The 14,604-nt window shown below is 53.7% G+C and overlaps 2 protein-coding genes across 5 annotated transcripts in view; one reads left to right on the top strand and one right to left on the bottom strand.

Annotated features, from left to right (window-relative positions):
• Positions 1–2,385, bottom strand: part of ALPK3 (alpha kinase 3) — a 34,173-nt gene extending 31,788 nt beyond the window's left edge. Inside the window, 2 exon segments of the mRNA XM_080607576.1 lie at positions 2,131–2,330; positions 2,332–2,385. Coding sequence (XP_080463702.1) covers positions 2,131–2,330; positions 2,332–2,370 — 239 coding nt within the window. The 5' untranslated portion in view covers positions 2,371–2,385.
• Positions 2,386–8,661: 6,276 nt separating this feature from the next.
• The window catches only part of LOC308200961 (mucosa-associated lymphoid tissue lymphoma translocation protein 1-like), a 28,291-nt gene continuing 22,348 nt past the window's right edge, over positions 8,662–14,604 (top strand). The window contains exons 1-7 of one of the 4 annotated variants that reach the window (XM_080607596.1): positions 8,668–8,814; positions 9,610–9,698; positions 9,856–9,959; positions 10,443–10,561; positions 10,906–11,059; positions 11,716–11,894; positions 13,385–13,481. In XM_080607596.1, coding sequence (XP_080463722.1) covers positions 9,950–9,959; positions 10,443–10,561; positions 10,906–11,059; positions 11,716–11,894; positions 13,385–13,481 — 559 coding nt within the window. In that variant the 5' untranslated portion in view covers positions 8,668–8,814; positions 9,610–9,698; positions 9,856–9,949. Of the gene's footprint in view, positions 8,815–9,385; positions 9,454–9,609; positions 9,699–9,855; positions 9,960–10,442; positions 10,562–10,905; positions 11,060–11,715; positions 11,895–13,384; positions 13,482–14,604 lie in introns of those variants that run through there. The other 3 variants (XM_080607595.1, XM_080607597.1, XM_080607598.1) reach the window with 3 other exon arrangements.

Genomic DNA, 14,604 nt, shown 5'->3' with positions numbered 1-14,604 from the left:
CCACTGAAGTTAAATGGCAAAATGAAATTACCTTGCCATAGGCTTCGATGACCAAGTACTTGAATGGGTTGAAAAAGGAATTGAACAATTTGTGGAAAATGAATCCACTGCCAATTTAATCTTTGCAGTACAGTGTCACTTTTTCTGCAAAAGCATAAGACTCCTACGAATAGAAACGGGTACAGCCAACACACAGTGCTAGCATGGCAAGATCAAGGTGTTCAGGGCTAGGAGCTTTGCGGTCACAGAGCAGTATTGCTGTGCTTGAGCAGCAGAGTCAACACATCCAGGAGATGCCAGGCTCACCCACATCACATCACTCTGCATCTTCCTCAGTGGCCTCGAGCAAAATTTCTGGGATCTGGGCAAGCCAGCTGGGAACACTGGAAGTATTAGTTGAGGACTGCTGAACCCTTCCTTATGGCTAAACAGATTAAAGCTGCAATTTGAACATATTGGGGGGGGGGGGAAGGGTGAATAGAGAATCAAGCTCTAGGCAATCAAAAGTCCTCAACATCTTACTAAAGACTCTCTACCTTTAATCTGTAGAATGGAGGTACTGGACTCAATTACACATTTCCTTTGCAACATTAAGCATGGTCTGAGGTCACAGGTTGGTTGTGAATGCTGCATGTGTATTTCTTGGTACTGAAGACGCTGGGGTACACAGCCAGATTGCAATTAGATTGCACACTACAATACAAGCACAAAGGAACTGAATTAAGGCAACTTAACTTTGGCATTACCCCAGCTTTAACATCTGACTGCCAGGCAGCATGTTTCCGTCTCTTTTGGTGCTGTATTTATTTTCACAAATCTCAGATTATTTCAGGCACCAACCCTTGACATGCTGGAAATGCATTATTTATAAATCGTCAATAAGGAAGATGCACACTCAATTCAAGAGCTTACGGGTTGAAGAGTGCTCATAGCAAATTCAAAGTAATTTAAAGGCTTTATTTTGAACAACTAATGCTGTAACCAACACCTTCGCCTTCACTGGCATGTTGCCTTGTATTCACTAACCTCAACCGGTCTGAGTTAACAACATGTTTATCATACCTTCTCCCCTGAGAACAAAGCCTCATTCCTACCACAGACCTCCTGCCTGAGGCCATTTCTAACCCAGGAATGTAGTTCTCGTCACTGCTCAGCCCATATCTACATAGTAGAAATGCCTTTTTGGCAATAAGATAAGGCACCCGCACAGCGGGCCCCTTGCATGGAGTCTGGTGTAGATAACACAAGCAGTTTCACTACTATGAAGCCAGAAAGGGCAGGGCAGTATCCTGTAGGCAAGTTTAACCTCGAATATTCTGAGGTTTAAAAAAAAAAAAAAGAGGAAGAAGAAGAAGAAAGACAGAAGCTTGTGTCTGTCAGGATTTCTCAGCATGAAAGTCAACTCAGCCCTGTTATAAAAAGATGCACGATGCTGACAACCCCTGCCCCAGCAACAGCCACGGAAATACACCCCCGTCTTCAGGGAAGCGAGGAGCCAGCCCTCCTGCAGCGAGCACGCACCACATCGCTTTTGAGAACCCGAGAGCGTCCCATCGCTCCAGCTCGCCTCTGCTATCCTGCTCTAACCCTGGAAGGGCCTCCGGGGGCAGGCAGACACGGCGCTTCCAGTTTCGTGCGCTGCCTTCGCCTTCAGGAGCGCCAGGCAGCCTCCAGCCGCTCGCCACCCGGGTGTGCCCCGCCGTGCGGCCCTGGCTCCGGGCTGGACAGCCGCCCGCTGCCCGGGACACCAGCCCGGCCTTCCGCCCCCGGCACAGCGCTGGCGGCAGCCCTTCTGCTCCACCTTTTAACACAGCTTGATTTCACCTCCCCAGCTCCCGCGTCTCTTTATCCAGTCATTTTGGTTCTCCACCGTCCTTGGAAGTTTGTCCGTAGGCAGCACCGCCCTGCCCAGCGCTTAGGGGGCAAACAGGAGAGGTGCCAGCCCTGGGGGTGCCCCCGCCACCACACTCGTCCCCGTCCCCGCGGCCGCCCCGGGCGCTCCCTGGCTTCGGGTGGCGGCGAGCCCATGGCTAACGGCCCCGGCGCGGGGCGAGCAGAGCCCCTCAGCTCCCCGCGGCACCCCGGGCTCGCCGCCCCCGGCAGGGCCCCGCCGCCCCCGGCCGCCCTCACCTGTTCTGGGGCCGGATGCTGAGCAGGTAGCTGCGCCGGTTGGGCCGAGAGGCCCAGGCCGCGTTTTCCGCCTCCTCCGCGCCCTCGACGCTGCCCGGCCGAAGCGGCGGCGACAGCCTCCCGTTGCCCGCGTACGAGTTGCTGAGGGCCCGGCGCGGCGAGCCCATGGCGGCGGCCGGGCTCCGGCTGCCCCTGCCCGGCGCCGCCGCCGCTGCCGGCCCTGTCAATCACGGCCGGCATTTATAGCCGCCCCGCACATGGCGCTGTCAGTCGGGCGGCGGAGCCGTGACGCGGCCCCGGGCTCCCCCCCGCCAGCCCCGGGTCCCTCGGCGTGAGGTGGCCCGGCCCCGGCCCCCCTCCACCCCTCCTCCCCCTCTGGGGACGAAACACGCGACGTTCGAGCGTTGGTTTTGTTAATCGTAACTCCCTCCCTGCCCCCAACGCGTTGGTCAGTTTGGGGGTTTGGGGTTTCTCAAAGGTAGCTGAGGGTCGGCTGCAAAACGCCTTGTTGCTTCAAAGGCACGATCGTTGTGCCGTGGCTGGCAGCGCTGTGCGCTGCGATCGTTGCGGTCACGTCCTGGTGGCGGTCCCAGGAGCGTTTCACGCTTTGGCAGCTGTTTTTCCCTTGGGTTCCCAAGGTGCTGGTATTTATTCGGTCTCCCTGAAGAGGACAGCGTGAAACAGGGCTGTAAGAGGTGGGTACACGTCACAAAAGATTAGTGAGAGTGATTTAATACCAGATGAAAACATAACCCATAATAGAATTGAATTTCCTCTTGTTCCACCTTCATCTTGCCTGTCAAGCGGTTGTATTGAGCGCCGCAGGCACGTCGCTGGTGACACTGCGGCTCTGCGGAGCGGGATTGACGGATAGAACAGCTTGGCTGTGCATCGGCGGTCTGCCCACGGCTGTGTGCCTGGAGTCTGCAAGAAGAAAACAACAGCAGGCATTGCTGCAAAAGAGACGAGATCGTGGCAGAGAGGTCCAGACTGGGAAAGACAACAGGCTTTGAGCCGATCCCTGCCTGGGCAGGAGAGAGAATGAACGTGACAACAAGCAGCGAGGCAGGTGAGGGCTGCGTGGGTCACTCGGTGCAGGACATCCCCAGCTCCTCATCCCCAGCAAACATTGTGGTTTGGAAGGTGACCTCTGATAGGGACTGGCACGACTGTGTGCGTCAACTATACACCCGGATCCCTCCAGGACCTGAGCTCATGCACTCAGCGTGCCAGGAGCTGGCACCTGCACCCTTTTTTTCCCATTGCCTCCTGCTGAGACATGCACACATGCAGGCGGGTCTCTGATACATCTACCTACAGTTCATCTGGGCATCACAGACACAAATCCTTATTACCCAGAGTGTGACTTACTATTGGCACTCAGTCCCCTGCACACAACCACACAGAATAGAGAGCCCCTCAGCCAGATGAATAGTTGGAAAAGGAGTTTATTTAGAAGCCAGGCTGGACTGCACTAATGAGGCACAGGGCATGGCCAGACAAGCATACTGACCACTCTGCTTTAGGTGCAAACAGCCCCTTTTGTTCTCTTACTACCCTGTGTTTTCCCACACTTGTGCTTCCCCAGACCACCCTGATTTCCTCCCTTCCTCCACCTTTAGTTCCTCCCCTAAGCATCCCACATGAAGTCTTGCACAGTTCCCACATGTTTTTCCCTTGCATTCCCTGATGAGCCTCTTACCTCTCAGCATGACTGGTGCCACCCCCAGGCCATGGGGTTGGCGACTGTCCTGGGACAGCCCTGGAAGGAACCAGGCTGGGGTCCCCTGGCTGGTTTATTCAGACAGAAACGTTCCTGCTCTGTTATCCTGTTCTGGAGTCCCATGGATAGTTTACTTCTCCCCAGGTTTATGATGGAAACACAGTATCAGTGTGCGTGGCACATGGAAGGGAGAAGTCAACAGGCCCCGATCAGCCAGGAACCCCAGAAAGGACACTAAAAACAGCAAAGGTGCTGGGTGACACCTGGACACGAAGCCACAACACAGATGTGCAGCAACAGCAGGTTGATATAACTCAGTCTGGACCTCAGATGCTTTTTTTCACTGGTATATCAAACCTTGAGCCAAGTGGAAAGGGAGGTTACAGCTTGAGCCAGATATGCATGTGGAGAAACTGATGGCCCCCAACGAAGTTATCAAGCCCAGCAGATGCCCAAGCCTGCTTAGAGGGGAGGGTGCTGACATCTGTGGGCCAAGGTGGGGGGAGAAGGTTGCAAGGAGTACTAGGGGAATCCAGACATGCAGTCTAGTAGAGCAGCACTTGCAGACAACACCAGATCCAAAGCCAGGACCCCCGGGTGAATTTTTCTCTCATATAAGGTTTCTTGGATCCTGTTAACTTGTCAGAGTCAGTGTATACTGGGTCAACAATTTTTTTTTAAGCTTACAGAAGTTATAATCTGGTCCGACGCAACCCAGATCTGGATACATCCAGTTGTTTTCTAGTGGCCTGAACAGAGTTGCAGTTCTCCACTCAAGCCGTGGTGAAAAACATTTCTTAGCTCAGATCTCAGCACAATCTTGCATTTGGGCAGTGTTTTGGAAGGAGCCTTGTGTCATTTCAGGTGTAGGTACTGGAGTTTGCTTATTGCAGATCTCTGTAACAGGTGATTGTGCTATCAAGCATGTAAATAGCTGGATGTGTGACACCAGAGAGCATACTTGGTCTTGGCAAATGCAAAGGAGATGGACCCCATCAGACTTTTGGATTTGTTCCTAGGAAATATGGGGAGAAAGGGTGGTCTGAGAGGGCTGACTGAAGATCTCACCAGGCAGTAAAATAACAGATGAAAGCCCGTGATGACAAATGTAACATGATTCATAGAGGAAGCAATGACAGGCATTTTCCATAGGCAGTGGTGGGGTCTGCATGGGCTAATGCCACTCAGGAAGAATCCATCTCAAACAGAATATAGCAGACCTGAAAAGAAAAGGGAAAAAAAATCCAAACCAAACCAAAACCAAAACCAATCAACCAACCAAACAAACAAAAAACACAACTCACAGCAGGGCAGGAAGGATGATCAGAGACCAGAACTGGCTGCCACTTGGAGAATACCTGCATAGGCTGGGGCTCCTCAGCCTGGAAGGAACAACTGAGGTGTATATGACAGAGGTACGCACAGTCCCGAGGGACAGGGAGAGAGTGTCTATCAAAATAAGTTCATGGGCATCAAGTGAAGTTAGCAGGAGGTAAAGTCAGTAAAAGAGAGGTGCTTCCTTACACACCTTGGCGTTAAGCTGCTTCCATACATTGCTCTGGTTGCTGAATGTTAGTGAGCTTAAAAAAAAATAGGACAAATCTGTGGAAGGCAAATCTCTTGAGATTTCCTCAGGACAAAGATACTAGCTTTGCTTTAAAAAGCTTAAAGAAGTGTTCAAGCTATGAGAAGAAGAAGAATATGAAAGAAGAAGAATATGAAAGAAGAATATTTGCTGTGTGCGTGCACCAACCTCACACCCTATGCTGTGCTTCAGCTGCTGCCCAACGTGACAGGCAGGATGCTAGGCTGGGAGGCCCAATGTGTCATTCTCCTGTCCCCATTTCTTTTTCTGAAAGGAGGACTTTCAGGTCCCACAGCTTCAGGAAACCTGAACTTAAGTCCCATGATATGAATTACGTATGTCATTTCACCATGCCATCACGCTGAGCCCTATCTTTTGGGGTGTTGCCCTGATAGAAAAGACACTCGCCTTGAGAATGGTGTGCAGAAGAGGTGAGTCTTTGTGTTGGGGCTGAAACTGTGTCCAGTTTCAGACTCTTCAATATAGGAAAGACATTGATATATTGGATTGAGTCCAGTGAAGACCACCAAGACAATTAAGGGATCTCAGGCACATGCCATACAAGGAGAGCCTGAGGGAACTAGGCTTACATCTTAATCAGAGGTCTAAATGGAGACCTTCTTGCTGTGTTCAGTACCTCATGGGTGGGCACAGACCAAACGGAGCCAGCCACTTCCCAGAGGTCCAGAGTGATAGACTGAGAGGCAACAAAGACAAGCTGCAAGGAGGAAAATTCAGATTAGATGTTAAGGAAAAATAAATAAATAAATTGCCCCGTGAGTAGGATCAAACAATGCAACAGGGGCCAAGAGGTAAGCGATCTCCATCCTTGGAGATAGTTAAATGTGGATGGAACAAGATGCTGGGCGACAGATACAGGTCCTGCTTGGAGTGAGGGGCTGAATCAGAGACCCGGAGGTGCTCCTTCTCACCCCAGTTACACTGTGGTTGTGCACCTCACCCCACTAGCAAACGGAAACCTGGGTGGCAGGAGCAGGTTTAGCACCTACCAACTTAAGTGCGGTGGGATGAATCCTGCTGCAGTGTTTGAGCCTTCCCCTAGACACATGGTGAATGTATATTTTTCTGCCCTTTCAGGCACTGTATGGTTCCTGTGCCAGTTACCCTGCTGAGACAGAGCTTTCTCTTACAGCATTTGCTCTCTAGTCATTCTGTTTGCAGAGTGACAGTGCCCTCTGCTCCTGTCTCCATTTGGAAACTCGCTCTCGCAGCATTTAGTTTTTGAAGTCTAAGCCAGTCAGCCACAAGGCTTCAAGCCTTGTTAGCAAAGCTTTCGTCCTCTGCCTGCAAATCCAGCGCTGACTCACAGCAAGCGTCACAGATGTTTTCTCACTCCTCTCACACAGTATATCCTTCCCTTTCTCATCCTGCACACATACACATGGGTTCCTCCCTTTCTAAAATAACAGGCTTCTTCCTGCTCTCCAGCACAATGTCAACAAACTACCACCATTGGCATGCAGAAAAAAACATATTCTTGACCAAATATTCATGCAGAATGTGCCGTGGCAGGGCTTTTAATGACCCAAGGACAAGCAGAACAGACTAGGCATATAATAGAGGATGTTAGCCTTGAAACCCAAAGAAGCGATCTATGGCGAATGCAGCAACCTCTAGCTGATTGAAAAGACACTGCATCAATCAGAAGTGTCATCTTTAGCTCACGGAAAGTGTTCAGGTTAATTTAATGATCACTTTTGTTAGCTACCTGTGCTGTATTTATGTTGACTCTGCATGAGATGTGACAGAGCTACTGGAACACGTTCAGACAGAACCTTCATTTGCAATACATTAATATCTGTATTTTAAACATGTAGGGTATATTTCTAAATATATGTGGAGGGAGAACATCCTTCTTCCATCCACCAATTCTGTTGGTTTTAGCTTTTTCCTACAAACTGCATCCCCATCCTTTTGAAGAGAAAAGCAGCAGGAAGAGTCACATCCCTGGAGAGGCATGGCTCAGCTTTGCTCCTTCCCCAGGTAAGCACATGGTGGTGGTCCCCCCTTGTGCCCAGGCTCCTCCTGCACACCCTCTCTCCATCCCTTTTCTCTCAGCCATAACAGCTTCCCCCTGCCATCCAGACATCCATCTGCATCCTTCCATACTGCTAGTGAAGGTACTTGTGGCAAGAGCTGAGGGAGAGACCCAGTGGGAATTTGTCTGCTGGTGGGAATTTGTCCACGCTGGTCCTGAGCCCAGACTTGTTTCATCCCCATTGGTTTTGTGTCACATTCCCTGCCTGGTCACATCGGAGAGCAACAAGTTTGTTGGGAATTACAGCCCCCCTCTTCTCCCTGTGTTCTCTCCATTCACAATTACACAGAGCTCAGGTTCAGCTCCAGCTCCTTTCCACTTGGTCTGGTCTTTTGAAAGGTGGTGAGTTTTGGTTTAATGAGTCTGTTCTTACAGACGCCACTCCAGACCTCACATTGCCTTCATCATGCTTCACGTACCATCTCTAACACCACAGCATCGTTCTGCAAGGGAGAGCAACTAACCACGACTTGGTTGTGCCATAGGGCCATGTAGCAAAATTAAATGTAACGAAATATAATGATGGCGAATCCTTTTTATTTCATTGTTCTGGACACATTTGCAGCCTCACCTGAGATACTGGCGGCAGAGGAGATTCTGCCTTTTGTCCTAACTGTGTAAATAAAAATCACAGCACAGCGATAACAATCGGTACATTCTGCTTCTCCAAGTACAGCCTGCATCCGAGTGTAATTCATTTCATTAAGCTGTAGCTCTAGAAGGGCTCGAAGGATCTCTCATCCTGCTATAAAGGACTGTTTGCGATAGAAATCCGACAGGCACAAGTGTTCTGGTCTCAGAAGGCCTCTCTGAAATTAACTCCTAAATCAATTGGCTGCTTTATTAATGAATCCTCAGACCCATTTCCATGGCCAAGGAGGGAGATTTCAGGAACCAGGGGAGCAATTTCACATTTTTCCTTCACCAGAAAGGTTAAGTTTGGGCTTTGAGTAGAAAATCAAATAACTCGGAGACTATGAATAGGGCCAGTTCCCAGCCCAGGCTCCAGAGCTCACAGCACCGGCCCTGCGGGGCTGGGCTGTGGGGCCAGGCTGTTCCCAGTTGTCCCCATCTGTCGGCTTTCTGCCCTGTCCTGAAGGGTCTTGTGCAACCTCCGGGCGGGCTGGCCCAGCGACACTTCCCCTAGAGCCCTCGTGATACCCAGCCCAGGCGGCGGGGGATTTCTCGGCGGAAACAGCCTGGCAGGTTGTCGTCAGCGCGGGCTGGGTCTCGCCCCACTTCTCCCAGCTGAAGGAGCAGGGACAGCACATCTGGGGTTCCACCATGAGACCCCGGGCTGTGGCCTCGGGGACAGAGGTGGGGCCGGCCGGCCGTGGGGATGAGGGGAGGGGGGCTGTGAGGACAGCGATGAGGGTGGTCGTGGGGATGGTGGCGAGGGAGGCGGTGGGGATGGGGGTGGAAGCGAGAGTGGGGATGAAGATGAAAGCAAGGGTTGGCGTAGGGACGGGTGAAGACACCCATGGGGACAACGGTGAGGGCTTGTGTGGGGATGGGGACGAAGACAACTGAGGGGACGCGATACGGCCAACTGAGGGGTTGGGGATGAGGACACCTGAATGGATGGGGCAAGGACAACTGAGGGGACGGGCTGAGGACACCCACGGGGACAGGGCTGCGGACACCCGTGGGGACAGGCTGCGGGTACCCGTGGGCGCAGGGTGACAATAGCCGTGGGCAGCCCGGGGCCCGGCTGGTGGCGCCTCCCGCCGCTGCCCCCGACGGAGCGGCCCCGGCCCGGGCCGAGAGGCGGCCCCGGCCCCGGCCCCGGCCCCGGCCCCGGCCCCGGCCCCGGCCCCGGCCCCGGCCCCGGCCCCGGGCGGAGCCGCTGGGCGCCGTTTCGCTTTCGGAGCGGGGCTGCGGGGCGGGCCCGGCGGCGCGGAAGTGCGGCAGCTGGGGCCCGGCAGGGCCTTCCCCGGGCGGCGGGGCCGGCGGCAGGTGAGTCCGGGGCCGCGTCCCCGGGCCCAGGCCCGCGGGCACCGGGCCTGCGGCACCGCGGTCTAAGCCCGGAGGGGGAGACACCCGGGTGGCCCCCGGAGGAGCTCGGGGGCCGCGGCGGGGCGAGCCCCGGTGAGCGCCTCCGCCTCTCCGCAGGGCCCGCGGGAGCCCGGCCGGCCCGGGGAGCCTGAGCCCGGCGCTGCCCCCCGAGGACGGCGGCTCCTCGGAGGCCACCATGCCGGCAGGTGAGAGCCCCGCACCGCGGCCCGGCCCGGCCCGGGGAGGCCGCCGCCGAGGGGAGCGGGGAGAGCGGGCGGCTCGGGCTCCGCCACGCCGCCCGGGGCCGGGCCGGGGGCCGGGGGCCGCCTCACGACCTCGTGCCGCTGCTTCTCCCCTCCGCAGGTGCTCGGCGGGGCGAGGAGCCGCCTGCGAGGCCGGCGGCTGCTGAGGGCGGCCGGGGCAGGTGCGGTGCGGGGGACAAGGCGTCGGTAGAGCGATGCAGACAGGTGAGCGGTGTTGGGCTGGGTGACCCTGGCGGCGCCCTTGCAGCTCGGGGTGTTGTGCAGTTCTCAGCGAGCCGCGCCGGCAGGGAGCCACCAGCACGTCGGCGGCAGTGGCGCTGGGGTCGCGGGTTGGCGCTTGGGCAGGCCGGGTGAGCTGCGCCCAAGAAACGCCTGCGATGCCGCCCATCCAGCTGCGGCACAAACCGTGCACCGCAGGGTGCCCCTGCCTGCGTTTAAGCTCCCAGAAGCCACTTTTAAAACAGTGTGGCAACCCACGGGGGGGTCAAGCATGCTCATTTTCCAAAACCTCCCTTCCTTGGTAGGATGGGCCCTGTCTGCACTGGGGGCCTCACCCCTATTGTGAGTGGTCGAGCACCGTGGGTTATGCTGGAGTGTTTCTCCTCTGAAGGAGAAGGAGTGACGCTTGCAATGCCTCCCGGGTTGTGTCCATGCTCCTGTTGCAAACTCACACCTCTTTCTTCGTAGCCATTGTGATCACCGAGCAGCCGGTCTCCGTCTCTGTCCCCGTTGGTTATTCCTTCACGCTGCGGTGCAGAGCCGAGGCTCGTACATCACTACAGTACCAGTGGTTTTGTCAGCGCCAGGTAATGCTGTGAGCAGAGATTACCCCAGTTCTTGTTTCGGGCTTGCTCCCTGCCCTGCGGCATGGTGGAGATAGCCCTCTGTGGGTAGACTGGGTGGGAAGCAGGAGGCTAGAAGAGAAAAGAGGAGAGGGGACAGGATGCGGTTACATGACCATGCTAAGGGCTTCAGTAGGTGCCATGGGGAGTGCTGTAGAAAACATCCTTCTCCCTGTATCCCTGTGGCTGGAGGAGGTGACAGAACCAGGGATCCCTGCTTTTCCTGCTTTTAGCAGGAGCCTGCTGGTCCCTTCTGCTCCCAGCAGTGAGTGGCAACTCGCTGCCCACCGCCTGTGTTTTCCCTTTAGTCTGTCTGCTGCCAGATTCCTGGTGCTACCAAGCAAGACTTGCCCATCACTGCACAGCAGACCCAACTCTACACCTGCAGAATCAATGATCTCTACAGAAATGCCGTCTTCTCTGACTGGGTGAAGGTGGAGGTTCATCCGTGTGTTGCCAGAGGTACTAACATGTCTTGCAGCTTTTCTCTGTTTTCTGCTTTGCACAGATATTGCCAGACATCACTACAGTGGTCCTCTGTGGTTCCTGGGACAGTGCGTCCTCCCAGCTTGAAAAGCACTATACAGAAAGATCACCCCAGTGATGTGAGCCTGCAGGTCTTAGCCAGACTACTGTGTCCATGCTGTGGGTATTTCAGGTCCCTGTCGTGATCCCAGTAACCCCAGCTGTATTTACCTGCTCCTCCTGTTGATCACTCGCCATGGGTTTACCGGAGGGAGGTTATACTGGGTGTGTGTTGTTTTGCATTGGACAGAGGGACTGTAAGAGGCAATCTGGCAAAAATACCTCTGGGTGTTGACTGCACCCTTGACAGGAAAGGGTGAGCATCACCAGGAGCCAGGGCATGTTTGGGACTGGGAAGCAAGAGGCAGTGCTTTGGTGTGTCATGTTCTGTAGTGGGTGTTGCTCTCAAGGATTCCCTGCAGAAGGGTGCAGCGGTGATGCTGCAACTACAGCCACCCCATGGGATGGCATCTCTTGGTGCGGATGGAAAAAGGTTCACTGCTCTGGCAATGCACACAGACTGCAGGATACAAAAATACCCTTGTTTTCTCTTCTCATGGATGGGGAACCAATTTTGTGTTCCTGCTTCATAGGATTGCTCCCTCAGCTCTGGCAAGGAGAACCGGTCATCATCCTCAACCCCACTGAGCAGAAGGTGGAAGTTGGGAAGCCACTACTGCTGCAGTGTGCTGCCATGGGGGTCCCAGCCCCCAGCTACCAGTGGTACTGCAATGGGAACGTGCTGGAACACCAGAAGAAAAAAAGGCTCTGGGTAATGTTACCTTGGGACGGTTCAGAAACTTTGGCTACTGGGCTGGGTGATGGGAGAAGCCCGATGGGACGGTGAGTGTGAGAGGGCTTCAGAAGCCTTGGAGAGACTGCTGAAAATTCTATGCTGTTGTCATCCTTGATATGACAGGTCACAGTCCTTAAGCCTGGCTCTTACCTGCGTGTAAAGGCTCAGGCATGCTTTGATCTGTGCCATCAGGTGAATGCGGTCAGAAAGCAGTCTCTTCTTGCCTGTCCTCCCCCTCTCTTCAGCCCTTGAGAAACAACCTCACGCTCAGCCGTGTTTCCCTGCAGTCCACAGATTACTCCTGTTGCTTTGATAGCCCTGACTGAAGGACTATGGTTGAAGAGGGAATACATTTTATGGGCTTCTTCCAAAGCTGTGGATGTTTCTGTAAGAAATAAGAGATTGATGCCTTGTGCTGGCATTGAGGGCTCTCAGCAGGCCTCTTGTGCTTTTTTGCAGTGGCACAAGAACAGCTATTGTATGTACGTGCAGGGGGCTGCGGGTGTAAAGTGATGGAGCTGCAGGAACAGTGTCTGCCTGCAGGAAAGATGGAAGGAAAAGTGGTTAGTTACAACAGGAAAGAGTCAGGGAGTCAGAAAAAGGTCGGGTTTTGTGGTCAGTCACTGGCTGAATGTGCTGTCTAGTCGGTGCTGTCTTCTGTGCAAGAAAGGCAGACTTCCTCCTGGGGCATCACTTAAAGCATGGTAAAGGAGCCAAGCTCTTCTTAGGTGGTGTTACGAGGGACAGTGGCCTCAAACAGAACTTTTCCCAGGGAAGTTCAGCGTGGGGACTAGGAATAGATTCTTCACTTTGGGGTGGGTGCAGTGGTGGAGCCTGTACACAGAGAGGCCACAAGATCTCTGTCATTAGAGGTTTTTAAGACTTGTCTAGACAGAGCCACAGCTGCTTTGACCCGCTTGTGCCTTTAGTTCCTCTCTGAGCAGGAGGCTAGGCTGGGCTGGAGAACTGCAGAGGTCCTTGCCAGCCAGAACTGCTGGCATTCTTGTCCTGCTTCAGGCGGGACGGATATGAATGAGAAACTTGCTAGAAGAGAGCAATGGGCATGATGGATATCTAGAAAATGCCACCTAAGAGGAAAAACAGGCAACCTTCTGAAGTTGGCCATGTGCTGTCCTGCTAGTGTGGTTCATGGGGCAGAGTATGGCTATGACACAGCGTTTCAGGGCTGCTGGATAAAGAAAAGAGGGCATCAGGGCAGAGCATTCTTGCTCTCTAGAAGCTGGGGTTTGCAGCAGACCTTAGCGTGTGGCCTTGCTGAGCTTCTTAGAAAGACAAAAGTCATGGAAAAGCAATCTTAGATATCTTTCTGAGGCAATAAATGAGGTTGCAGGAAGCAGCAAAAAAAATATATTTTATTCCCAAAACAAGGGTGCATTTGGCAGATACTGTTGAGAGGATGCAAACTGTCACCATAAATAATGAGATTTAACTTTTGATCTGTCTAGATCACCCACGCCAAAGTCAGTGACTCCGGCACGTACCTCTGCTGTGCCTCCAATAGCCACGGAGAGCACTGGACCAACGCAGTGGACATTCACATAGGTGAGCAGAGCCAACCCACATCTGCTTTGCTGCAAATCATCTTCTAGCTTGAGAAGTAGTTAAGAGGACTTCAGTGCTCTTGTCTGGAAATGCCAGGCCGCCAGGCCGGTGGACAAGGAGGCCAGTGCCAGGGTGTTACCCTGGGGCTCACTTTGTTCAGGGGAAGCTGGGCTGAGGGGTGTGGGATTAGGAGAAGTAGGGTGCATGGCTTTGCCACTCACACCTTTCTCCAGCTTGAACAGACTTTTAGTAACACAAAAAAATACCATTGGTTTTAAATAACACTGATGTGGGGAGCTGAACATAAGACACTTCAGAGTGGAGAGGCAGCGTGGGGCTCTGCAGAAACACGGGAGTGTCCTGGCAGTCCTGTGGCAGCTGTCACGGGAGCAGCCTGCAGAGCACAGTTTCACACCCTGGATATACTGGGTGATCTCAGCAGAGCTGCGTAAACCCTACTGAGCTGGGAATGCAGGCATCGGCCTGCCCCATGATAAATGGGATTACTTGATAACGGGGTTCAGATTTGGCGAGGGAAGTGGCAACTGTAAAAGAAAAAAAGCAGCATTCTGTCTGCCTGGCTGTACTGTGGCTTGGGACGCTGCTGGGTCCTGCAGATGGTAGGAAAACAGCCACATTAGGCTGCACTCTCAGATGCTCACTGCAGTTTTTCTTGCCCTGCCGAGGTGCGGGTTTAGTAGATCTCTCAACAAATTGCAATGGAGTCCTTCCTTAAAACTAATGCACAGCCTTGCCAAGACAAAGTGATGTGCTCAGACACATGGAGCTGGAGAGGATGGTGTTTATTTCAGGAAGGTTCAGGCCCATCAGGCTGGCAGCCTGGGGCTGATGCAGCGCGTGCTGTGTGACCTGATGGATCCTGGGGAGAAGATGGATCCCCGGAGCCTCGGGCATGCTCCACCTCCAGTGTGATGGCTGCTTTGGCCATCTGCCTTTGCAGTGAGTCAGGAATAGCTTTGTGGGCTCTTTACTCCATCTAGAGATTTTTCTATGCTATAAACTTCTCATCTGGCCTTACAGTCTGTCTTTAAAACCTCTCCAGGGAGCAAACTGGTCCTGTATAATCAGAGAGTGTTGTGTACTCTCCCTGCCTTCTTGCGTC

The sequence above is a fragment of the Anser brachyrhynchus genome (assembly GCF_964034855.1).
Source record: "Anser brachyrhynchus genome assembly, chromosome: 11".
Lineage (NCBI taxonomy): Eukaryota > Metazoa > Chordata > Aves > Anseriformes > Anatidae > Anser > Anser brachyrhynchus.
The sequence above is the reverse complement of the archived record's forward strand: the minus strand, read 5'-3'. Positions and strand labels throughout refer to the sequence as shown.